The sequence below is a fragment of the Argentina silus genome (genome assembly GCF_951799395.1).
Source record: "Argentina silus genome assembly, chromosome: 9".
NCBI lineage: Eukaryota > Metazoa > Chordata > Actinopteri > Argentiniformes > Argentinidae > Argentina > Argentina silus.
Window position 1 is genome coordinate 21,313,160 of NC_139663.1, and position 26,589 is coordinate 21,339,748.

The following is a 26,589-nucleotide window of genomic DNA, read 5'->3' on the forward strand; positions in this document are numbered from 1 at the left end:
GCTGAACCCTTCAAAAGGAATAAGCTACTAAAACAAATGTTATGTAGAGCTTACCATGAAAAAGAGAGGTTTTTCTTGGTAAGCCCTTTCCTGGTAGACACCCTAAATTTCCGTTGTTTGTTGAAGCACAAGGCCCGCCTGAAATGTTATGGAGAATTCATTCCAACATGATGACTGTTTATTTCCCAAAGAAGAAACATGATTAAAATAAAGTATTGTAATCAAAAAACGACATACTTCAAACTAACTCATTCACACACCTCTGAAACCCATGTTTTCTATCGGACTACAGTATTTTCTTTGTTGTTAGATTTATTAGTAATACATAGGAAGAGAACATTCGATCATGGCCATGGCCCTATATGGCTCAGTCAGTAGAGCATGGCGTTAACAACGCTTAGGTTGTGGGTTTGATTCCCACTGGGACCATATATACTGAAAAATGTATGCATTCACTGCAATGTAGGTCACTTTGCATAAAAGTGTCAGCTAAATGGCATTTATTGGGTTCATTTGCCTTTTGTCCCTGTGGAATTTAGGTCGTGGTGCATGGATTTTATTTTAGTTTACATTGCATTACAGAAGTGTGGCCCTGCTGACCTGGGTAAAAGAAAAATAGATGATTGAGTTCTGCATTTTCACTGAGGGTGGGAAAGAGGTCCTCTTTGGGAAAGCGGTCCTCTGTGGCTCAGTTGGTAGGGCATGGTGCTAACAACACTTAGGTTGTGGGTTTGATTCCCACTGGGACCATATGTACTGAAATATATGCACTCACTGCAATGTAAGTTGCTTTGCATAAAAGTGTCAGCTAAACGGCATATATATATATAAAGAGGAGCATGAACTAAGCAAACAAAGAGGGTGACTTACTCTCTTTGACTAAGCTGATTTGATACATACGTGCAAAAACTGTCACCAGGCACCAGCTAATGAAAGCACGGGCGCTATCACATTCCTCTTCAGATGACAGTTGATATGTTAATGACAAAGGCTCCATGCAGCAGCAACAACCTAGATTTACCATGTTTATATGTTTATACATTATGGCCTGTGGGTAGAAACTGTCTCTGATGATCTTCCCAGCCGTCCTCTTGCACCTCTCAGAGTAGAGGTCCTGAATGGCTGGGAGCTTGCAGCCCGTGATGGACTGGGCCGTTTTTCACCACCCTCTGTAAATCCTTACGTCTAGAGCGGTGCAGCCGCCGTGCCAGGCGGCGATACAGCTGGTCAGGACACTCTCTGTGGTGCATCTGTAAAAGTTAGTGAGGACCTGGGGGACCATGCCAAATTTCCTCAGCCGCCTGAAGAAAAACAGGTGCTGACATGCCATCTTGATCACAGAGTGGGTGTGGTGTGCCTATGTTAAGTCCTCTGTGATGGAGGAATTTGAAGCTGTCGACTCTCACCACTTCGGCCCCTCCGATGCAGATGGGATCGTGGTCCCCCCCCCCCCCATCTTCCTCCTGAAGTCGATCCACGATCAGCTTCTTAATTTTGCTGATATTCAGAGAGACGTTGTTTTCCTGGCACCAGTCCGCCAGGACGTGTATCCCATCCCTGTAGGCTGACTCGTCATTTTTAGTGATCAAGCCAACCGCAGTGGTCACATCAGCAAACTTGAGAATACGGCCTGGGATGTTGTCTGGGATGTCGACTGCTTTGCGGGTGTTGACCTGTTTAAAAGCCTTCCTCATATCAGCCGTGTTGATTCCTGACACACTGTCTTCGCGAGCAGCGAGATCCTTGATGGGGGGGGCTCAGTGTTGTTGCAATCGAACCGAGCATAGAAGTTGTGGTGAAGGTGAGCACATTACAGTCCCTGATGTCTCGTTGGAAAGTAATCCTCCCCCTGAGTTAATCCAGCTTGTTGTCCAGCACCTGGACATTGGCAAGGAGAATAGTAAAGGTGGACAGTTCTTGCGGTGTCTCACTCTTCATGACACCAGCCCTCTGTCCCCTGTGGCATCCCCGTCGCAGTCACCCGTCACTTTGTTTGTTAATATTTTGCTATTTTATACATTTCTTGTCAATATTTGCTATTTGTTTTTTATGTCCCATGCACTAACCTCACCAAGTCAATTTCCTGTATGTGCAAATATACTTGGCCAAATAAAAGAATTCTGATTCTGATTCTGATTCTGATTCTGATTCTAATTCTGAGGTAAACAAAGGCCTTGTGGGTCAGTGTGCTATGCAGCGACGGGAACTGTGTGGGGGAGGTCAAAATTGTGGTGAGTAGAATTATTGGTCATAGGAAATAAAAGCAGCAACATGCTGCACACAAAAGGCAATAAATACGTATCAGAATCGTAAGTAAATAGCGAAGTTGAGGAGGAGCAAATCCGACTGCTGCCATTCTCGGCGCCATCTTGGATTTGTGCTCGTGGATTAGTCGAAGCTACGAGCAATTTCTTTCAGTCATCTGCAGCCAGGTTAGCATTGTCAATAGCCAGGTAGACTCCATTCATATGGGTAGCACGCCTTATTCACTATCAAACAATGGGTTTGATCCATAAACTTTCCATAAACTCAGAGAGAAGCAGAAAGATGTCACTTTTAATGAAACAGCTCCCCCTTCTGGGGATTAGCGGGACAGAGAGAATGGAAGACAGAACGATGTTTTTTTTGTGCCCTGTGACATAACTTTTTGGCTGAAGAGGTTTTTTATGAGGCAGTTTATGGCTTGAACATCTTGACTGTCCCTCCCAAAGACCTCTTCACCCCCCACTACCCCTCTGTATATTTCCTCTACTGTTAATTATTATTATTATTATTATTATTATTATTATTATTATTATTATTATTTTTTTTTTTTAAAGTAATCCCTCTGTCTTCTAGCATTGTGACTGCCTATGGCCCCTGGCCCTAGCATAGATTTAGATTACTTTTTCTTATGATGACTGATGGATAGGGTTAGGGTTAGGGTTAGGGTTAGTTACTTTAGACAAATGTACTTGTTGTAAATTGCCTTGGATAAAAGCTTCTGCTAAATGTCCAAAATGTAACATGTAAATGAACCCACTGTTTGATTGTGAATAAGGCGTGTGAATGATGACAATGTAAGCGAAGATCAGTGAAATAACTGACCACCGCTTTGGATACACAATGAAAGCAGGAGGAAGAAAAAAAAAAAGAAAAAGAGGGGCAATCATAAATATATAAACACAAGGGGAGACGACACAGTGGGATAAAAACAAGTTAATTGTAACGTCTCGTCCTGTTCTTTACTTTATGTTTGTCTTTGTTTCATGTTATTAATTTATTGTTTCCTGTTTATTTTTGCGTTACTCACCTTGTCTCTCGTTTCAGACACTTCACCACCTGCCCAAGTGTGTTTCCCGCCTGTGTGATTGTCTACCCCGCCCTGATTGGCTTGACCTGTTCCTCATCATCCTTCCCTGTGTATTTAGTCTGTGTGTTCCCCTGTCTCTGTGCCAGTTCGTCTTTGTACTTTTGTCAATACGTTCCAGCGTTTATTCCTAGTGTTTAGCTTTCATGGTTTACGATCCCTGATAGTTTATTCTGATTTAGCTTTTTGCCTACTCCTTACCGGACTATCTGCCTACCCATTGACTGCCTACCTGTGTACCGACCCCTGCTTTTTGGAATTAAAGACTATTCTTTTGGATTTTAGTTGTTGTCCCCTGTTGTCCCCCTTGCCATCGGCGCTGCCCCCTAGTGGTCATGCTAGTCCTGACGAGAACACATCCTTGAATTCTGTGTCCTAATCACCAGTCAAGTTGAGACTAGCACAGGCCTTGTAGTTCAACCAACTCACATGTTTTCATAATGAGATGACATTCAGAGACATTCCCAGATGTTGGGGCCGTAACTAATAAATCTTGACATCAACAACGTCAAGTCAATGATAAATCAATGCTGCTGTTCTGCATGGACCTGAGCATAGGAATCTTGTATATGTAATATATGCCATTTAGCTGATGCTTTTATCCAAAGCGACTTACATTGCAGTGAGTGCACACATTTCAGTATATATGGTCCCAGCAGGAATCAAACCCACAACCTAAGCGTTGTTAGCGCCATGCTCTACCAACTGAGCCACAAAGGACCATAAGTGGCTAAGAATGGATATTGAGGGCTAAACATGAGAACAGTAACAGGATAACACTTTTACGCTGTTGCTATTACTCTTGTACAGAGCATTGTCTTTATCTGTTGTTACACTGTACTTAGTGTCATGAATATGGTTGGAGTTAGGTATATGCGGTGATGATTATGGTTTTAATTAAATTGTTACAAATATTGTTAATATATTCATTTTAGACCAGTCATAATGACAGCACATGATACACAACCACAAATGCAGCGCTACTGAGCACAAATGAACACACAAATGAATCATATTTCAGACTCATTCTTTATTAATGTAAACTTTCGATTCATGCAGGGAATTCATAGAAAGTTGTAGGGTTGCACTCATGCACACTATATGCGGCGCCCATAAGAAGATGAGCCTGAGGAGGATGAATGGACGACCTTCCCATCAACCAGTTCCTCCGTCACAGTGATCACCTTGGTTCTGGTGCTGGAGGACGAGGACGAGGACATGCTGTGGACCAATCAGAACACACCAATGAGACCAGAGTGGAATGAACCCAACAAGCTCAAACCAAGCACCCTTTGTATACCTATTTATTCTATTATGCTGCTTGTTATGTCTTTTATGTGTCCTGTGAAAACTTGACATTGTGGCAATACCAATTGCCCCATCTGGGACAAATACAAATTGAAAGTTCAACTTGAATCCCTGGGTTCTGAGTGATTGTTCTAGTTTAGTAGGCACCCCCAGTGTCAGGGTAGATTTGGTTTCAGTTCAGGGTGTGAATTGAAATAGATGAATCATTAATCATTGAATTAATTGAAATCCACATGGAAGAATAATGGGCAATTGTCAATTCATGAATTGAATATCCATTTAATTTGAATTCAGTGAATCAACCCCAGGGGGTGTACAATAGAAGGCACTAGTTGTACACTTCGCACTTCTGCTTCCAGGAGAAAGTTCAGAGCCTAAGACAGGACTTAGGCATCACACCCAAAAACCTGCCCTTGCAATGACCAATAATATCTCAAGAAATGTAATTAATGGACTGATATGTTAAAGGTGTTGTTCTCACCCGGAAGCCTGTCCGTCGAGCAGCCTCCTGTACTCAGTGATCTCCAACTCCAGGCGTGTCTTGATGTCCAGCAGCATCCTGTACTCGCTGCCCTGGCGCTCCAGGTCGGCCCTGAGCTGCACCAGCTGCCCCTCCAAGCTGCTCACCTGCATCTGGAAACCTGACAGCTGCATGGAGTAGCGGCTCTGTGTCTCTGACAGGGTGCCTTCTAGGGACGCTTTCTGTAGTGGACACACAGGACAGGAGGTGAGTGGAGCGATTGTGATGCATTGAATTCAAGATTTAGATTTAGAGTGTAGAGGACACATAGAAACTACAGAGGACACTGTCTACATTTACATTGTAGAATAAATAACGGACAATGACAACAACAATGACCTCAATCTGGGCAATGACATGCTGTATCAACAGCTGGTGTAGAACAGAACATTAGATTCAAAGGTTGTAAGTGTGAAGTTTAAAACAGTAATACTCTCCCGTTTACACTGTATAAATGATGATACTATGTTAAATGTAATTAATCAAAGTCAGTTGTGGATTTTTTCAACATAGTGCGGTGTGTATTGCTGTCCTTACCATGCCCAGCATTGCCTGCAGCTCTATCTGCAGAGCCTGCAAGGTGCTTTTGACCTCAGTGATCTCAGACCTGCTGGTCTGCAGGACGGTGGTCTGGGTCACCACTTGCTGCTTCAGGCTCGTCGACTGGACAGGACAGGGGAAGGACACCAGGAGAGGAAAAGGGGTCAGAAATGACTGAAATACGTACACACTTGAATAATGGAGAAACAGAATATTATTTCAAACTTATCAAAAACAATCAATTATGTTTATATTGTATGGCTATATAGAAACACATAGATCTTTTTATTTTGACTAATACTTGACTATTGCTTCCTGTTTTGACTACTGCTACTTCCTCTGTTTTCTCAGGCACTCACTTTGGCCTGGAACCAGCCCTCCAGCTCACTCTGGTTCTTGGCAGCGATGGCCTCGTAGTGTTCTCTGATCTCAGCCATGATCTTGGTGAGGTCTTGCTGAGGTGCAGCATCCACCTCCACGTTGACCGTACCTCCCAACTGAGAACGAACAACCAGCAGGTCCTGGAGACACAGGGACAGTCTGGGTCAACTCATGTCTCATGTATTACACTACACACTAAGTATGAACTACTGGGTTTCCTGTCTTCTGTGCCCCACAAGACTGTTTTAGCCCACTGACCTAAAGCCCAGGCATTATCTTAGGAATCTATTACTATTGTTTTAACCAATGTGAAATGGCTTTCTTTCATTGATGCATTGAATATGTAATTTCTCCTGTAGAATTTCTTTTTCTATGTATAATGTTGGCTATGTCTGTAACTGTGTGTTGACCAGTCTGGTGTCCAGCCTAGAGACTCACCTCCTCGTGGTTTCTCTTGAGGAAGACAATCTCCTCACTCAGCCCTGCAACCTGCATGCTCAGGTCCTTCTTGGTAAACGTCAGATCATCCAGTACCCTCCTCAGCCCAGCGATGTCAGCCTCCATAGTCTGACGCATAGACAGCTCATTCTCATACCTGGACACATAAACACCACAGGGCATGACATGACTAACCAGGGACTCAACCGGCTCTGGTGGGTTTCTGCTGGGTTTCTGCTGGGTTTCTAACAACTTAGCATCTGTACTGTTGGTGCTGCATGTTGTGTTATCTTTACCAATAAAACTACCTTTATGTTACACTATCGAAACACAATGATGAGAGTAGACGTTGATGATTCATAGTCATTATATCAACCGTGGCACATTGAGACACGTCTTAGTATTAGTCGACTAGTATTATACTAGTAATATAGTATGCAGTCTACATCTGTGAGTGAATGTCAGGTGGAGACTCACTTCACCCTGAAGTCATCAAGAGCCAGCCTTGCATTGTCAATGCTGAGGTGGATGGATCCATTCACACGCATGGTATCCTGCATCTGCACACACAAACACTCACTTTACTCAACTGTTAGGTATTGTGTGTGTGTGTGTGTGTGTGTGTGTGTGTGTGTGTGTGTGTGTGTGTGTGTGTGTGTGTGTGTGAGTGTGTGTGTGTGTGTGTATTTGTTTGTTAATTACCTTGACTTGGAGGCCACTGATGGCCCCATAATGGCTGCTGAAGTCTTGAGCAGAGGGGGAGGCCTTGCTCTCCAGATACTGGCGGATCCTCATCTCCAGCTCAGCGTTGGCCTTCTCCAGAGTGCTCACCTTGACCAGGTAGGTGGCCAGACGGTCGTTCAGGTTCTGCATGGTGAACTTATCGTTGCCACTGATGCTCCCTCCAGACACACTGAAGCCCCCGCCTGAGGAGAAGCCGCCACCGTAACCGTAACCACCACCACCACCACCAGCAGAGAAGGACCTGGAGGAGCTGGAGATGCGCGTCCCAGAACCACCTGCACCCCCGTACACGCTTCCAGCCCTCATGGAGATGCGGCTACCACCTCCACCACCCATGGACATTCCACCTCCACCAATGGACATGCCACCTCCACCAATGGACATGCGGGAGGAACCTGATGATCCCCTCATGGATCCCCCAGAGGACATGTAGCTGCTGGTGCTGTAGGAGGTCATGATGACGGAGTCTGCTGCTGTCTTACTGCTCTGGCTGGAGAGGAGAAGAGAAGAGAGGAGGACGGAGTGAGTGAGGAGTGCTGGTCTCTCTACTCCTTTTATAGTCGTGGGATGACTGTCTCACACCTTTTATAGCAGGGAGATGACAATGATAACAGTCAGACAGGATCCAATAATTACAGTGAAAAACGCCCTGAAAGGGCAGGCGTGCACACACACAACTTTTAAATATCAAACGATATTGTTTATAAGGCACTTTGCCATTACTCATTTAGTGAAGACATTCCACTGGCTGGTGATACTGTGAAAATGACATTTGAAAGTAATCTCTCACGTGAGAATGATCTTAACTTGAGAGCCTTCAGGCCCCACATGCTCTTTACTGTAATCATTAGGAGAAGGTATGGCAAGTAACCAGGAGATGCCTGAAGAAGGCCCAGAAGATCATCAAAGACCTCAGCTACACCGCAATGGTTACAGAGCATCTGGTCTCGGACCAAAAGGTTCTGAGACAGGTCCTTCCTCTAAGTTATAAGACTTTTGAACTGATACATCCCCACCTGCTCAGCAGCATCACCTGCTGCTCACTCACATCTTAATCAGAATCAGAATCAGAATCAGAATTCTTTTATTTGGCCAAGTATATTTGCACATACAGGAAATCGACTTGGTGAGGTTGGTGCATGGGACATAAAAAACAATAGCAAATATTGACAAGAAATGTACAAAATAGCAAAATATTAACAAAATAGCAAGAACAAATTTACAAATTTACAAAAAAGAGCAGCAAAACAATACATTGTAGGCTGTGTGAGACTAAGTGGCAATGAGGCTAGAGGCTGTGAAATTGGTATGGGGCATGTCACTATAAATTAGAATAATTTTAAATAATTATGAATTACACTTTCAGTGCATTGTGTGTGTGTGTGTGTGTGTTAAGAGATCATTTGCACTGCACAATCATACACACACACATGCATATCACGTGCATCACATGCATTTTCCCACACTGTTATCTGACATACATTCACCTGAGGATTAACCTAAGAGCACAAGGTAATTCTTACTCTGCTCTACTAACCTAACACCAGGAATTTCATTTAAATGTCATTGTCATTTAATTGTCGTTTGAAAGTCACGACAACACGAAAATGACCTTTAAAGTTAAATACTTCAGCTACCATAACAGGTCTTTTGAGTTTGAAAGATGTGTGTGTACACGCCTGACCTTTCAAAGTCTTTATTACTGTGTCCAGGTATGAGACAGTCATCCCACGGCTGTAAAAGGTATGAGACAGTCATCCCACGGCTGTAAAAGGTGTGAGACAGTCATCCCACGGCTATAAAAGGTGTAGAGAGACTAGCACTCCCCACTCACTCCGTCCTCCTCTCTTCTCCTCTCCAGCCAGAGCAGTAAGACAGCGGCAGACTCCGTCACCATGGCCTCATTCTCCAGCAGCAGCAGTTACAAGTCCTCTGGGGGCATGTCCAAGAGTGGTGGTGGAATGTGCATTGGTGGTGGAGGTGGCCTGGCCATGGGTGGAGGTGGTAGCCGCATCTCCATGAGGGCTGGAAGCGTGTACGGGGGTGCAGGTGGTTCCGGGGCGCGCATCTCCAGGTCCTTCTCTGCTGGTGGTGGTGGTGGAGGTTACGGTTACGGTGGCGGCTTCTCCTCAGGCGGGGGCTTCAGTATGTCTGGAGGGATGGAAGGCAGCGTCATCGGCAATGAGAAGTTCACCATGCAGAACCTGAACGACCGTCTGGCCACCTACCTGGTCAAGGTGGGCACTCTGGAGAAAGCCAACGCTGAGCTGGAGCTGAAGATTCGTCTATATCTGGAGAGCAAGGCCTCCCCCTCTGCTCAAGACTTCAGCAGCCATTATGGGACCATCAGTGGCCTCCAAGCCACGGTAATTAACAAACACACACACACACACACACACACACACACACACACACACACACACACACACACAATACCGAACAGTTGAATTTACTCCTCTATAGTAAAGTGAGTGTTTGTGTGTGCAGATGCAGGACACCATGTGTGTAAGTAGATCCTTCGACCTCAGCATTGACAATGCAAGGCTGGCTCTTGATGACTTCAGGGTGAAGTGAGTCCCCATCTGACATTCACTCACAGATGTAGACTACATACTAAATTCTAAATACGTGTTGACTAATACTAAGACATGTGTCTCAATGTGGTTTCACCAGATACAATTCCTAACAGTGAGCCAGGATCAAAATCATGACTAAATCACCTATGTCCACTCTAGAAAAAATATGATGGTTGAATGTGCTTCTGTATGTTTCGAAAATGCAAAGAAATGTTGTTTTATTGGTAAAGACAACAATAACATGGCACCAACAGTATACAGTAGATTCTTACGAGTTAGAAATCCACCACAAATCCAGCAGAGCCAGTTGAGTCCCTGGTTAGTCATGTCATGTCCCTGTGGTGTTTGTGTGTCCAGGTATGAGACTGAGCTGTCTATGCGTCAGTCTGTGGAGAGTGATATCGCTGGGCTGAGGAGGGTGCTGGATGAGCTGACCTTGGCCAAGAAGGACCTGAGCATGCAGGTTACAGGGCTGAGTGAGGAGATTGTCTTCCTCAAGAGAAACCACGAGGAGGTGAGTCTCTAGGCTGGACACCAGACTGGTCAACACACAGTTAAAGACATAGCCAACATTATACATAGAAAAAGAAATTCTACAGGAGAAATTACATAGAATTGCATCAATGTTTACATTGCAAAGTGTAGAGTGAAAATTGTATTGGTTAAAACGATAGTAATAGATACCTGGGCTTTAGGTCAGTGGGCTAAAACAGTCTTGTGGTGCACAGAAGACCCGGAAACCCAGTAGTTCATACTTAGTGTGTAGTGTAATACATGAGACATGAGTTGACCCAGACTGTCCCTGTGTCTCCAGGACCTGCTGGTTGTTCGTTCTCAGTTGGGAGGTACGGTCAACGTGGAGGTGGATGCTGCACCTCAGCAAGACCTCACCAAGATCATGGCTGACATCAGAGAACACTACGAGGCCATCGCTGCCAAGAACCAGAGTGAGCTGGAGGGCTGGTTCCAGGCCAAAGTGAGTGCCTGAGAAAACAGAGGAAGTAGCAGTAGTCAAAACAGGAAGTAATAGTCAAAATAAAAAAATAGATGTATTTCTATATTGTATGTATTTTAATACAATATGAACATAATTGATTGTTTTTGATAAGTTTGAAATAATATTCTTTTTTTTCATTATTCAAGTGTGTACGTATTTCAGTCATTTCTGACCCCTTTTCCTCTCCTGGTGTCCTTCCCCTGTCCTGTCCAGTCGACGAGCCTGAAGCAGCAAGTGGTGACCCAGACCACCGTCCTGCAGACCAGCAGGTCTGAGATCACTGAGGTCAAAAGCACCTTGCAGGCTCTGCAGATAGAGCTGCAGGCAATGCTGGGCATGGTAAGGACAGCAATACACACCTCACTATGTTGAAACCCACAACTGACTTTGATTAATTACATTTAACATACAGTAGTATCAGCATTTATACAGTGTAAACGGGAGAGTATTACTGTTTTAAACTTTACACTTACAACCTTTGAATCTAATGTTCTGTTCTACACCAGCTGTTGATACAGCATGTCATTGCCCAGATTGAGGTCATTGTTGTTGTCATTGTCCGTTATTTATTCTACAATGTAAATGTAGACAGTGTCCTCTGTAGTTTCTGTGTGTCCTCTACACTCTAAATCTAAATCTTGAATTCAATGCATCACAATCGCTCCACTCACCTCCTGTCCTGTGTGTCCACTACAGAAAGCGTCCCTAGAAGGCACCCTGTCAGAGACACAGAGCCGCTACTCCATGCAGCTGTCAGGTTACCAGGGGCAGGTGAGCAGCATGGAGGGGCAGCTGGTGCAGCTCAGGGCCGACCTGGAGCGCCAGGGCAGCGAGTACAGGATGCTGCTGGACATCAAGACACGCCTGGAGTTGGAGATCGCTGAGTACAGGAGGCTGCTCGACGGAGGGGCCTCAAGCAGGTGAGAACAACACCGTTAACATATCAGTCCATTAATTACGTTTCTCGAGATATTATTGGTCATTGCAAGGGCAGGTTTTTGGGTGTGATGCCTAAGTCCTGTCTTAGGCTCTGAACTTTCTCCTGGAAGCAGAAGTGCGAAGTGTACAACTAGTGCCTTCTATTGTACACCCCCTGGGGTTGATTCACTGAATTCAAATTAAATGGATATTCAATTCATGAATTGACAATTGCCCATTATTCTTCCACGGGGATTTCAATTAATTCAATGATTAATTGATATCTATTTCAATTCACACCCTGAACTGAAACCAAATCTACTGTTACACAGGGACGTTCGGGCACAGAGAGCGGAGAATACGGTTATGCCCGAAGGCATCTTTAATAACAATAATAGGGAAGGGGGAAGAGTGGATAATCCAGAGAGAGTGGTCCAGGGTCGGTCCAGGGGCGCTGGGGGGAAGACGCTGCGGTGATGACCGCTGCGGCCTCAAGGTGGTGCCAGAGGGTTGGTTAGGAGGGGGAACCGTAACATCTACCCTGACACTGGGGGTGCCTACTAAACTAGAACAATCACTCAGAACCCAGGGATTCAAGTTGAACTTTCAATTTGTATTTGTCCCAGATGGGGCAATTGGTATTGCCACAATGTCAAGTTTTCACAGGACACATAAAAGACATAACCAACACACATAACAGAATAAATAGGTATACAAAGGGTGCTTGGTTTGAGCTTGTTGGGTTCATTCCACTCTGGTCTCATTGGTGTGTTCTGATTGGTCCACAGCATGTCCTCGTCCTCGTCCTCCAGCAGCAGAACCAAGGTGATCACTGTGACGGAGGAACTGGTTGATGGGAAGGTCGTCCATTCATCCTCCTCAGCCTCATCTTATGGCCACAAATAGTGTGCATGAGTGCAACCCTACAACTTTCTATAAATTCCCTGCATGATTTGAAGTTTACATTAATAAAGAATGCTAAAGAAAATATTTAATTAATACATTAATAAAGAAAATATTATTCATTTGTGTGTTCATTTGTGCTCAGTAGCGCTGCATTTGCGGTTGTGTATCATGTGCTGTCATTATGACTGGTCTAAAATGAATATATTAACAATATTTGTAAAAAATTAAATTAAAACCATATCAATCATCACCGCATATACCTAACTCCAACCATATTCATGACACCAAGTACAGTGTAACAACAGATAAAGACAATGCTCTGTACAAGAGTAATAGCAATGTTATTGAACTGTGCATGTGTTGCTGCCCCTATGAAGTGGTTGCTCGAAAACACCTTATCTGAGAGAGCTTGAGACAGAGTAAAACACCTTATCTGAAAGAGTTTGAGACAGAGTAAAACACATTATCTGAGAGAGCTTGAGACAGAGTAAAACACCTTATCTGAGAGGGTTTGAGACAGAGTAAAATGAGCGTTGATTGTGGTGCTGCGGCATAGTCTACAGTACAGCATTTGTATCAGCAACAGCAATTAAATCAAGATAGGAGACATTTTCAGAAAAGAGTAACTCAGAGTTGTAAATTTGCACCTACACGCTGGTCTTGGGTAAAGTATGCGTTTTCACAGAGGGTAGGACAGGATTTGAGAAGGGTAAATTCAGCTGATACTTGACGCTCGACAAAAACTTGCCAAAACTTGTCTACAAATGACAGTTTACATTCTTCTAGTAACAGATGCTTTCATGTAAACTATGCCCCAAGCACCACAACCAAGATGTCTACATTTTAGCTAAGTAGCTACAATTACAATCTTTAATTTCTGCATGATGAAGAAGATACTTGATGTTTGTGGTAAAACCACTTGGGTAATTTCATTAACATTCTAGGCAAAATATTCAAATATTAGACATAAGTAGAAGACTTTAGGTAAGCAGAAGGGCTTTCCAACTGTTCATAGTAGCCTAATTCCACAGCCCCACAGATCCCCTCACCACCACTGCTATGTCTGGAACTGTTTTATCTCAGTCAAAGTAGCGCCTGTTCCATGGCAGTCAGTCAGATGATGATTATTGTATTCTCAGATGTCTAGTAGAGGCTTAGGCGAGTTGATCGAACTGCATTTTTCCGCCATAAGAGGGCAGTGTTGTCTCAGAGTAGAGAGGGAACTGCTGTCTTACTCTGTTTTGGCTCACACAATGATTCACTGAGTAAAACAACAGTTTGCTTTAGGAATTCTTCATTTTATTGATGAATCTCTCTCTTAGGCTGTAAGAGGGCCCTTACTTTTCCAAGCCATCACATCAGTTTAGTTCACACTGTGAATCGGCGCACAGCTTCAGTCCAGCTGCTGATCATCTTGCTGCTGGAGCGTGACGGTCATTCCCCTGGTGGTTTTGGTGCAGGTTGCAGTAGACTGCAGAGGCGCAGAAATATTACACTGTTATTTCTCAAGGCCTACATCATTTAGGCCTTTATATATCACTGATTTACTGTATTTGTGTACAAGGAGTGGAGAGACTGACCTGCTGCTCTCTCCGTCAAGCAGACTCCTGTACTCAGCAATCTCCAACTCCAACCTGGTCTTCATGTCCAGCAGAATCTGGTAATGTTGATGCTGATCCTCCAGACTTGCACGGATCTGAGCAAACTGGTCCTCCTCACTGGTCACCTGACTCTGGTAGCCGGACAGAATCATGGTATACCTGTTCTGTGTTTCAGCCAGGGTGCCGTCCAGGGATGCTTTCTATAGGACAGGAATGAGACAGAATGAGTTGGGGGTGTAGGCTAGGGAGATGACTGGCTATAGTTATGTAAGTCCTCCTAAATGCAAATGTAGAAGAAAGCAAGTTTTCCACTTTGTTCTCACCGTGCTGATTTGGGATTGGAGTTCGATTTCAAGACTCTGCAGGGTGCGTTTAATCTCAGCGACTTTGGAGCGGGATGATGAGAGCGTCTCGGTGCTGACAGCAACTTCCTTGTTCAGTTTGGCGGACTAGTAAAAATGACAGCGTACCAATGGCTATGATTGAATCAGAATATAGACTACTAGATACCGTTAAAAACGTGGTAAAAATGGCCCAGTATTACCTTGGTCTGGAACCATGCCTCCTGATCCTTGCGATTCTTGTCTACGATGGCCTCGTAGTGCCTACGGACCTCAGCCATGACAGTGGATAGGTCCTCCTGAGGTGCAGCGTCAATCTCCACGTTCACATGAACCCCTTTCTGGGGGCTCAACATCAACAGCTCCTGGAATTAAATGCCAAAAAAGGCCAAGTGTCAGCTTTTCTCACATGTCATCAACCAGGGCACTGTGCATTCACGTCCATGCATTTGTAATGGTGAAGACTGCAGATCACTCAAAGCAAGACAAAACTAACAGTGTACTGTATGCTCATTCTGCAACCTATTTAGTAGACATTTTAACTATGCAAGATTATAACATTTTTCCTTCTTCTAACGATGTATGGATGATTCACTTACTTTCGACAAATGTACTTGTTGTAAGTCGCTTTGGATAAAAGCGTCTGCTACAAATGTAAATGTAAATGCTAAATATAGGGGCCAGGATGTCATACAAGATTTGACTTTCCATGTAGTATGATTTCACTGCATACTAATCACTAAGTAAATTCAGATTTCAGCCCAACGATTCAAAGCAGCAGGTAAGGGGGACGGGATGTAGCAACTAATTATCTTGAACATCATAGTTGAGTTACATGTAGTATTGTAGTGTTTACTTTTAGTAAACAGTAGGCAGTACAAGCGTTCAGTCAAGGGCAGCATGTTGCTGTATGTTGTTGATGTTTGAGGCCTCTACCACTCCAACCCACCTCCTTGTGGTTGTTCCTGAGCTGGATCAGCTCCTCGATCAGACCCTCGACCTTCACCTCCAGGTCAGATCTGGCCATGGTCAGCTCATCCAGCACCCTCCTCAGCCCGGTGATGTCAGCCTCCACAGACTGCCTCATGGCCAGCTCGTTCTCAAACCTGTTCAACATTAAAGAGAATCAATGACATGTTTAATAATAAGGTCAGTTCAGAGAGTAAACAAGCTGCTTGACTCGAGTAGGGTAGCACAGCACCTGGTCATTGTATAGAGTTTGCCTACTACTGTATGCTATTGACCAGATAGGCTAGCTACTACCAAGTGTTTTCTCACACTTACTTGAATTTGAAGTCTTCTGCAGTCAGGTTAGCGTTGTCAATTGCCAGGTAGAGTCCTCCATTCGTACGAGCAGCATCAAAGATCTGAGAGAGAAGCGGAGAGAAGTCACTTTTCATAATACAGCTCCCCCTTCTAGGGATTAGCTGTACGTTGAGGTTTGACATACTGTTTATGGCAATTTATGGACCAAACCCATTGTTTGACAGTGAATAAGACGTGTGAATGATGATAATCAAGTGAAGATCAGTGAAATAACTGACCATAGCTTTGAATATACAAAAGCAAAAAGAAGGAACAAGTTGGGCAATCATACATGCTTGGATAAAATAGGATAGAGGGTTAGTTATGAAAGGAAAGAGCCAACATTGGTTTGATCAGGACCCATTTAAGATTATAGGCCTGACATGTCTTAATGTTTGTCATAGATCATCCATGTGTGTGAGAACCCAGCATACATGTCCCTCTTTCTGCTCTTCCTCTGGAAACCTCCATGACCAAATATTTGTGACATGGCGTGTTATCCTGCTGGAAGTAGCCATCAGAAGATGGGTACACTGTGGTCATAAAGGGATGGACATGGTCAGCAACAATACTCAGGTAGGCTGTGGCATTTAAATGATGCTCAATTGGTACTAAGGGGCCCAAAGTGTGTCAAGAAAATATCCCCCACACTATTCCACCACCACCACCAGCCTGAACCGTTGATGCAAGGCAGGATGGATCGATGCTTTCATGTTGTTTAAGCCAAATTCTGACCCTACCATCTGAATGTCGCAGCACAAATCGAGACTCATCAGACCAGGCAACGTTTTTCCAAGAGTCCCCATATTTAAAATCTTATCTATTCCAGCATTGTTTGGAAATGCATTGCCTATTTTTTTTAAATGCAAATGAAGAATATATAAAAACTAATTAGGTTTACGTAAGTTCAGGTGGGACACTTATGTAAGTCGAATGGCAGGTGACAGACTGCCGGTGACAGCTGATTCACACGTATGCAAAACATCATCACATGTCTCAGGGACAAGGCTTAAAAGCACTGAGTAGGCAATACTCCATGGTTAAACAGGGCAACGCCACTGGCTCTGAGGGTTTCACTTGTTGGTCGTCCCACCCCTCGCCCCAGCCTCCACCCCAGCCTCCAACCAACGCCCCAGCCTCCACCCCAGCCTCCAACCAACGCCCCAGCTTCCACCCACCGCCCCAGCCTCCACCCCTCGCCCCAGCCTCCACCCCAGCCTCCAACAAACGCCCCAGCCTCCAACCAACGCCCCAGCTTCCACCCACCGCCCCAGCCTCCACCCCAGCCTCCAACCAACGCCCCAGCCTCCAACAAACACCCCAGCCTCCAACCAACGCCCCAGCCTCCACCCACCGCCCCAGCCTCCACCCCAGCCTCCAACCAACGCCCCAGTCTCCACCCACCGCCCCAGCCTCCACCCACTTGGTAGCTCTGTATTTACCTACCTACAGGGGGGGTTGATAGTTATGTTTTTTTGTATTTTATGTTGTTTAAACTTCAGGCAGGGAGCTATACAGAGTGGAGCTATTCAATTACGCCAGACTTAAATGTATGACCATTTTCATTAGACATTATTAAACTGACTGAAATGAAGATATTAAAAACACTAAACAAGACGATATATCAGTTTACTGCAATCAACTCACATTCCCTCTATTGAAAACTAATAAACAATGTGATTCCCTGGACAGGTGACAGGTGGACTTACCTGGTCATGGAGTTTGCTGATGACTGTCTTGAAGGCGGTGTCGTCATGGGTCTCAGGGGTGGCCTTCATCTCCAGATACTGGCGGATCTTCATCTCCAGATCAGCGTTGGCTTTCTCCAGAGAGTGCACCTTGTCCAGGTAGGAGGCCAGGCGGTCGTTCAGGTTAACCATGGTGGCCTTCTTGTTGACATCGTTCACATCGAAAGCGTCAGCCAGGTTGAATGCGCCCCCGCCTCCACCTCCGGCAGAGAAGGTGTTGGAGGCGCTGGAGATGCGCACCCCGGAGCCTCCTGCACCCCCGTACACGCTGCCGGCCCTCCTGGCGCTGATGCGGCCTCCGTTAAACATGGATATGCGGCCCCCTCCCATTGGGCCGTTCCTGATGGATCCACCAGAGGACAGGAAGCTGCTGCTGGAGAAGGAGGTCATGATGGAGGTCTGCTGTCTGCTCTGGCTGGAGAGGGCGGGTGAAGAGTGCTTGGGCACGGTTCTTTTTATACTAGACAATGAGGGAGGGGACAGGAGGCTCCAGGCTCCAGCCTCCAGGCGGCTCTAACAGGATTTGAATGCACCCACTAGGCCTGCAACAGCTCCAGGCGGCTCTAACAGGATTTGAATGCACCCACGAGGCCTGCAACAGCTCCAGGCTTGGCCTGTAGCTCCGGGAACAACAAATAAATGCTTGAGACTTTCGCAGCTCTCATGGGAAAAAATAACAAAAAACAAACATTCAAAATTAGGCTAAGTAACTACCGCATGCAGAGATAAAAACCTGTTGGCCTAAAGTTCACTGATAACCTCCATCTCTTAGTCTGAGCCCCTGGTTTCCCCCAGGATCTTATTCTCCCAAGACTGATTAACAGATTCAAAGATTCAAGAGATTCAAAGTGTTTATTATCATATGCACAGTAGAAAACATGTTTCCCTGTACAACGAAATTCTTGCTTTGCTGTCCGCAGAATGCCAACCAATGTAAAATATACAATACTAAAGAATATACAATATATACTAAACAAATGTACAAGACAGCAACATTTAAGACAGCAAAATTTAAGGCATAAAATAAAATAGCAGCAATAATAATAATAAAACAGTGCAAATGTAGCAGTGCAATTATGCAAACTGGAAAATTCAGTTATTGAGGTAGTAAGGTTATATTAATCTCAATATATTAACAGTCAAGTCCCTTTCTTTTCCATTTAGTGTCTGTATTACCTGTCTCGGTGGTCCCATTCTGGCCTAACTGGTCCTGCTCGTCATCCTGACTGGAATCTTTTCTAATCAGCATTCGAGTTGAGACTAGCACAGGCCTTGTAGTTCAACCAACTCACATGTTTTCATAATGAGATGACATTCAGAGACATTCCCAGATGTTGGGGCCGTTACAAATAAATGTACTCTGTGACATCAACACCGTCAAGGCAACAGTAAATCAATGCTGCTGTTCTGTGTTGCATGGACCTGAGCATAAGAGTCTTACATAAGTAACATAATATATGCTATTTACCTAACGCTTTTATCCAAAGCGACTTACATTGCAGTGAGTGCACACATTTCAGTATATATGGTCCCAGCAGGAATCAAACCCACAACCTAAGCGTTGTTAGCGCCATGCTCTACCAACTGAGCCACAGAGGACCATAAGTGGCTAAGAATGGATATTGAGGGCTAAACATGAGAAACAGGATGACACTTTATTTTACGCTGTTGCTATACACTGGTAAAGTGGACCTGGAGACACCCAACCTTTCAGTGCTGCAAAACTGACATTAAAATGGTCATATTTGGCTGCTGAATGTACTTCCCGCCATTTTCACAATTGAATACACTTCATGATTTCGCTTTCCCCATCATCACAGAAACAGAGGCAGCACTTGTTTTAGAAGATTTATTTTCAAAAATCTATTTTTTTTCCAGGTATATTAGCGACCGGTCACGTTAGCCATGTTACTTGTACTTGCACATACGCCACGTTATCAAACATAACATAACGGGTTAAATAGCTATATTTACAGTATGCTATGGAGCTTTCTATACAAGCTTGCTAACGGTATTACTTGATTGTGATGCAATCACTTTACCAGCACATCCAAAAGACCGCTTCACCGTCACTACCCCCCCTATACTAACCCTAACCCTGACACCTCTTCTCCCCTGCTACCCCCCTGTACAAGTTCTCTCCTGCTAATAAAATATATTAAAAAAAAAAAAAATTAGCCTACTGGCATTATGACTGCCTATGGCCCCTGGTGTGAGCATTGATTACTTTGTCTTATGATGACTGTTGGATAGATGATTCACTTACTTAAACAAATGTATTGTTGTAAGTCGCTTTGGATAAAGGCGTCTGCTAAATGCCATAAATATAAATGTACATTAATATGTACTCTGGTACAGTACATTATAATTATCTGTTGTTGCATTGTACTTGGTGTAATGAATATGGTTGGCGTTAGGATTGTGCAGGTGGCTAATATATTCATTTTAAACTAGTCATAATGCTACATGATACATAACCACAAATGCAGCACTCCCGAGCAAAAATGAACACAACACACACACACACACACACAAAGAAATTATATTTCCCATTCTTTATTGATGTAACCATCCAATTATGCAGGGTATGTTTTGAGGGTCAAATTGTAGGGTTGCTCTCATCACTCATGCACACTAGTGCACATGGACAACACCAGATGAGGTTGAGGACGATGAATTGACGGTAACCCCATCAACCACCTCCTCGACCACAGTGATCACCTTGGTTACACAGGTGCTGGATGAGGAACTGGACAGGCTGGCGGCCGAAGAGGATAGGTTGGCGGACGAAATGGATATGCTGTGGACCAATCAGAACACACCAATGAGACCAGAGTGGACTGAACCAAACAAGCTCAAACCAAGCACCTATTTATTCTTTGTTATGCAGTTTTTCCGAAAAAAATAAGTTTTTATTAAACTTGTCATATTAAACTTGACCAATTGCCCCATGTGGGACGAATAAAGTTGAACTTGAACCCCTGGATTCTGAGTGATTTCTCTAGTTCAGTAGGCACCAGTGTCAGGGTACATTCAGTTTCAATTGAGTAAATTCAGAGCGTGGATTGTAATTGAATTAATTGAAATCCTCTGTGGAGGAATAATTGCCAATTGTCAAAAATTAATGAGTATAGTATAATAGAAGATACTAGTTAGATACTAGTTAGATATTAGTATATTGCGCACTTCTGCTTCCAGGAGACAGTTCAGAGCCTAAGGCTGGACTTAAGCATCACACCCAAAAACCTGCCCTTGCAACCCCCAATAATATCTCAAGAAACTTAGTTAATGGACTGATATGTTAGAGGTGTTGTTCTCACCTGCTTGAGGCCCCTCCGTCGAGCAGTCTCCTGTACTCAGCGATCTCCAACTCCAGGCGGGTCTTGATGTCCAGCAGCGTCCTGTACTCGCTGCCCTGGCGCTCCAGGTCGGCCCTGAGCTGCACCAGCTGCCCCTCCATGCTGCTCACCTGCCCCTGGTAACCTGACAGCTGCATGGAGTAGCGGCTCTGTGTCTCTGACAGGGTGCTTTCTAGGGACGCTTTCTGTAGTGGACACACAGGACAGGAGGTGAGTGGAGTGACTGTGATGCATTGAATTCAAATAACACTTTTCTGTGACCAAAAGCATTTAAAGTAATTCATATAATGGAGGCTGGTGGATTGGTGGATGCATATAGAGTCTACACAGGACTAAGTCTACATTTACATTGAAGAATAAATAACGGACAAACAATGATCTGGATCAGGGCAATGAAATACTGTATCAACAGCTGGTGTAGACCAGAACATTAGATCAAAGGCAGTCCTTACCATGCTCATCATTGACTGCAGCTCTATCTGCAGAGACTGCATGGTGTTTTTGACCAGAGAGATCTCAGACTTGCTGGTCTGCAGGACGGTGGTCTCGGTCACCACTTGCTGGTTCAGGCTTTCCGACTGCACAGGACAGGGGAAATTACACCAGGAGAGGAAAAGGGGTCAGAAATGACTGAAATATTTGCACAATTGAATAATGAAGAAACTGAATATTAGTTAAAATATATATATGAATATAAATATGTTTTCTCAGGCACTCACTTTGGCCTGGAACCAGCCCTCCAGCTCACTCTGGTTCTTGGTAGCGACGGCCTCGTAGTGTTCTCTGATGTCAGCCATGATCTTGGTGAGGTCTTGCTGAGGTGCAGCATCCACCTCCACGTGTACTTGACCGGTCATCTGAGAACGAACAACCAGCAGGTCCTGGAGACACAGGGACAGTCTGGGTTAACTCATGTCTCTTGTATCACACTACACACTAAGTATGAACAACTGGGTTTCCTGTCTTCTGTGCACCACAAGACTGTCTTAGCCTGCTGAGCTAAAGCCTTGGCATTATCTTAAGTATGCATCACTACTGTTTTAACCAATGTGACATTATTTTAGTTGTTTTTTCATTCTGCACCATACAATATAAACATTGATGCATTGTATATATATATATCATTATATATCATATATATATATATCAATATATATGTCATTTCTACTGTATCTATGCACATATTGGTTATGTGTGTTGACCAGTCTGGTGTCCAGCCTAGAGACTCACCTCCTCGTGGTTTCTCTTGAGGAAGACAAGGTCCTCCTTCAGCCCTTCCACCTGCATGCTCAGGTCCTTCTTGGCCAAGGTCAGCTCATCCAGCACCCTCCTCAGCCCAGCGATATCACTCTCCACAGACTGACGCATAGACAGCTCAGTCTCATACCTGGACACACAAACACCACAGGGCATGACATGACTAACCAGGGACTCAACCGGCTCTGGTGGGTTTCTGGTGGGTTTCTGGTGGGTTTCTGATGGGTTTCTGATGGGTTTCTGGTGGATCTAACTCGCAAGTATCTACACTGTTGTTGCCATGTTGTTTTAAGTTTACCAATAAAACAATAGTTTTTTTCATCATGGAAACATACAGAAGCACATTCAATCATCATATTTTATTAAGAGTGGACATAGATGATTTAGTCAATATATTGATCCTGGTTCACTGTTAGAAATTGTATCTGGTGAAACCACATTGAGACACATGTCTTAGTATTAGTTGACTAGTATTTAGAATATAGTACTCACTTTATCCTGAAGTCATCAAGAGCCAGCCCTGCGTTGTCAATGCTGAGGTGGATGGATCCATTTGTAAGGATGGCTTCCTGCATCTGCACACACAAACACTCACTTTACAGTAGATGAATAAATTCAACTGTTCGGTATTGTGTGTGTGTGTGTGTGTGTGTGTGTGTGTGTGTGTGTGTGTGTGTGTGTGTGTGTGTGTGTGTGTGTGTGTGTGTGTGTGTTTGTTAATTACCATGACTTGGAGGCCACTGATGGCCCCATAATGGCCGCTGAAGTCTTGAGCAGAAGGGGAGGTCTTGCCCTCCAGATATAGGCGGATCTTCAGCTCCAGCTCAGCGTTGGCCTTCTCCAGAGTGCCCACCTTGACCAGGTAGGTGGCCAGACGGTCGTTCAGGTTCTGCATGTTTAACTTGTCATTGCCGCCGACGCTGATTTCCGCCCCTCCAGACACACTGAAGCCCCCGCCTGAGGAGAAGCCCCCGCCTGAGGAGAAGCCGCCACCGTAACCGTAACCTCCACCACCACCACCACCACCACCAGCAGAGAAGGACCTGGAGCTGGAGGAGCTGGAGATGCGCGCCCCGGAACCACCTGCACCTCCATACACGCTTCCGGCCCTCATGGAGATGCGGCTACCACCTCCACCACCAATGGACATGCCACCTCCACTAATGGATCCCCCAGAGGACTTGTAGCTGCTGCTGAAGAAGGACATGGTAACAGAGGCTGCCGCTGTCTCACTGCTCTGGCTGGAGAGGAGAAGAGAGGAGGACCGAGTGAGTGAGGAGTATTGGTCTCTGTGCTCCTTTTAAAGCAGTAGGAGGGTTATGATACCTTAGGCAAGACAGCGTAATTACACAGTAAAAATGTGCTCTGAAAGGGCAGGCATGCACAAACCGGTAAAGACTTGTTATTGCAGTGAAAGTATTTCGAAAAAGGTCAACTGGCTCCTTGCTATCACTCATTTTTCTTGTCTTTTAAGCACAAAGTGAACCAGGTGACATTTGAAAAGAATGCATGGGGTACCGTACATGCATGAGTGAACTCAGCCTGACAGCCTTCAGGCCCAACATGCTCTTTACCTTTTCTTTCTCATGTAATCTGATCATGGTCTTCCTGACGGGTAGACCACAGGTGTTGATAGGCAGCACCACCCCCACACTGATGTTCAACCCTGGGGCTGTATGCTCAGTCCCCTTCTGTACTCCCTGTCCTGTACACTTTGTTCAACAAACTTCCATTGTCAAGTTTTCTGAAGACACCACTGTTGTAAGCCTGATCACAGACAGTGATGAGCCTAATTTAGGTACCATGTCATTTATGTACCATGTCATATCTGATTTATTCCATAAATATCTGATCATTTCTGTGCCATGAAATGAAGTGAAGAGAAGTGCAACTGACAGTTGTGAGCATCTGTAGTGCAACACTGCAGACTGGATTTGATCGTTTGCAATAATAGTGTTTCTTGTATATGAGATTTAGAGAACACATATTGTGGTTTTAGAATTTCTCTCAGATTGAAAGTTGTAATCTGAATATATTGAACGTGAACTCAAGGCCAATGAGGCCAGGATCGGTAATATAGGACTATGTGTGAAATCAAAAGGTATGCACCTACAGTGTAAGTATTCAGACCCCTTCACTTTTTCCACATTTAGTTGTGTTATAGACCCAATTTAAAATGGATTAAATTGAAAGAATTTGCCATCAATCCACACACAATACCCCAGAATGACAAAGCGAGAGTTAATTTATTAAAATTGAAACACAGAAATACCTCATGTACATAAGTATTCATACCCTTTACTATGACACTCTTAAAATGAGCTAAAATGCAAAGATGTCATCAACAAATCACTCAATATGTTGAATTGAGTCCATCTTAATGCAAGGATAATAGTTCATGTAATTTTGGAATTAATATATTTGTTTTTATAGGGTCTCTGATTTGCATAGGAATAAATTACACACTGTGTGGATCAGGCTGTCATTACAAAACTGCTCAGGAATGCGACCCTGAGGCCTGGGGAGTCTTAACAAATCTACAAAGTTGAATGGTGGAGAGGAAAAAGCACAGTCGATGAGACAAAATCATCTCAGTCACTCTACAAAACTGGTCTATAACCAAGTGGCCAAAAAGAATCCCTTAATGGAAAATAATCTATCTCATATCCATAATTGTGTTTGTAACAATGAATTCAAGTGATACAGCAAAGGAAGTGGCTGGATTTGGTTTTACTACAAAGCATTAAGTTTGGTGGAAATCCAGCACATGCAGCAATGCAGTTTCCGCACCATCTCTCGTGTGAAGAATAGTGGTAGCTGCATCAAGTTATGGGTATGTTTGTCACTGGCAGGGACTGGGGAGTTTGTCAGGATCAAGAGAAAATTATGAAATTTGCTGAGTTGGTAGTGACATCCTAATCTACACAGTATGTAATTGATTGCAAATCAGAGACCCTATAAAACAAAGATAATTCCAATATTACATGAACTATGATCCTTGCTTTCAATTTTAATAAATGTACTGAAATTTCTAAAAACTTGTTTTCGCTTTGTCATTCTGGGGTGAAGTGTGTGGGTTGAGAATATAGATTCTCAGCTTTTATTTGAAGGTATAACACAACAACATATGGAAAAAGTGAAGGGGTCTGAATACTGTAACGACCCTGTGTAAGGCCCGTTAGTAGCTCCGCCAAGGGAGTTAACTCTCTTGGTGTTGTGGCTAGCGCGGCCGGTTTGTAAGCGGAAGGTTGCGAGTTCGATACCCGCTTAAGGCAAGCTGCTCTGCCCCGCCGTTCGCTACAATACTTTCCGAAGGCGTCGTATGCCCGATGTCCGTATAACATACAGCAGGACATAAACGACAGCTTGTCCATATTACCCATACATCTCAACATCTGGAGGCTACAGCTCAATTGTAATTTCACGAAAAAACTCATGGACGTGACAGCAATTAAATTAAGATATACACTGTTTCAGGACACATTTCCTTTTACGTGGTGGTCCTCTGTGGCTCAGGTGGTAGAGCATGGCGTTAACAACGCTAAGGTTGTGGGTTTGATTCCCGCTGAAACCATATATATATATATATACTGAAAAGTGTATGCACTCACTGTAATGTAAGTCGCTTTGGATAAAAGCGTCAGCTAAATGGCATGTATTATTACATAAAAGTGTGGCCTTTTAGTAGATGTAGAAGCTGGTCTAGGAGATGTAAAGTTGCGCCAACATGCTGGTCATCCGAACCCTAACCTTCCAAAGGAGATATACAACTCACTTCCATGGCAACAATCAGATGATGATTATTGTATTCTAAGATGTCTAGTAGAAGCTTAGGCGAGTTGATCGAACTGCATTTTTCCGCCATAAGAGGGCAGTGTTGTAGTAGAGAGGGAACTGCAGTCTTACTCTGTTGTGGCTCACACAATGATTCACTCAAACACAAACGCCGAGTGCTACAACAGTTTGTTTCAGGAATTCTTCATTTTATTGATGAATCTCTCTCTTAGGCTGTAAGATGGCTCTTACTTTTGCAAACCTTGACATCGGTTTAGTTCACACTGTAACTTTGCTCACGGCTTCTGCTGCTGATTGATCACCTTGCCGTTGGAGTCAACCTCTTGCACGAAGGTCACTACCCTGGTGGTTTGGTTGTGGCACTGCAGAGGCGCAGAAATATTCCACTGTTATTTCTCAAGGCCTACATCATTTATGGCCTTTATATATCACTGATTTACTGTATTGGTGGAAAGGAGTAGAGAGACTGGCCTGCTAGGTTATCCGTCGAGCAGCCTCCTGTACTC

At 44.2% G+C, this 26,589-nt stretch overlaps 4 protein-coding genes across 4 annotated transcripts; 1 reads left to right on the top strand and 3 right to left on the bottom strand.

The window, feature by feature from the left end:
* Window positions 1–4,359: 4,359 nt before the first annotated feature.
* Window positions 4,360–7,815, bottom strand: LOC310810157 (keratin, type I cytoskeletal 13-like). The gene is made up of 7 exons (XM_083677823.1): window positions 7,239–7,815; window positions 7,014–7,096; window positions 6,537–6,693; window positions 6,077–6,238; window positions 5,715–5,840; window positions 5,139–5,359; window positions 4,360–4,570 (listed from the first exon to the last, which is right to left on the bottom strand). The coding sequence occupies exons 1-7, from the start codon at window positions 7,734–7,736 to the stop codon at window positions 4,447–4,449; spliced, it is 1,371 nt and encodes a 456-aa protein (XP_083533949.1). The 5' UTR covers window positions 7,737–7,815; the 3' UTR covers window positions 4,360–4,446.
* Window positions 7,816–9,102: 1,287 nt separating this feature from the next.
* LOC310810158 (keratin, type I cytoskeletal 50 kDa-like) lies at window positions 9,103–12,796 on the top strand. Its single transcript, XM_083677824.1, has 7 exons — window positions 9,103–9,646; window positions 9,768–9,850; window positions 10,214–10,370; window positions 10,671–10,832; window positions 11,067–11,192; window positions 11,550–11,773; window positions 12,560–12,796. Exons 1-7 carry the CDS (start codon window positions 9,176–9,178, stop codon window positions 12,675–12,677), a joined length of 1,341 nt encoding a protein of 446 aa, XP_083533950.1. The 5' UTR covers window positions 9,103–9,175; the 3' UTR covers window positions 12,678–12,796.
* Window positions 12,797–14,070: 1,274 nt separating this feature from the next.
* Window positions 14,071–18,089, bottom strand: LOC310809215 (keratin, type I cytoskeletal 50 kDa-like; the record flags this gene model as incomplete). The annotated part of the gene is made up of 7 exons (XM_083676409.1): window positions 17,634–18,089; window positions 15,904–15,986; window positions 15,569–15,725; window positions 14,823–14,984; window positions 14,602–14,727; window positions 14,239–14,478; window positions 14,071–14,148 (listed from the first exon to the last, which is right to left on the bottom strand). Exons 1-7 carry the CDS (start codon window positions 18,060–18,062, stop codon window positions 14,071–14,073), a joined length of 1,275 nt encoding a protein of 424 aa, XP_083532535.1. The 5' UTR covers window positions 18,063–18,089.
* Window positions 18,090–20,212: 2,123 nt separating this feature from the next.
* LOC310810156 (keratin, type I cytoskeletal 13-like) lies at window positions 20,213–23,572 on the bottom strand. Its single transcript, XM_083677822.1, has 7 exons — window positions 23,013–23,572; window positions 22,781–22,863; window positions 22,262–22,418; window positions 21,751–21,912; window positions 21,484–21,609; window positions 20,993–21,216; window positions 20,213–20,472 (listed from the first exon to the last, which is right to left on the bottom strand). Exons 1-7 carry the CDS (start codon window positions 23,493–23,495, stop codon window positions 20,307–20,309), a joined length of 1,401 nt encoding a protein of 466 aa, XP_083533948.1. The 5' UTR covers window positions 23,496–23,572; the 3' UTR covers window positions 20,213–20,306.
* Window positions 23,573–26,589: the final 3,017 nt, after the last annotated feature.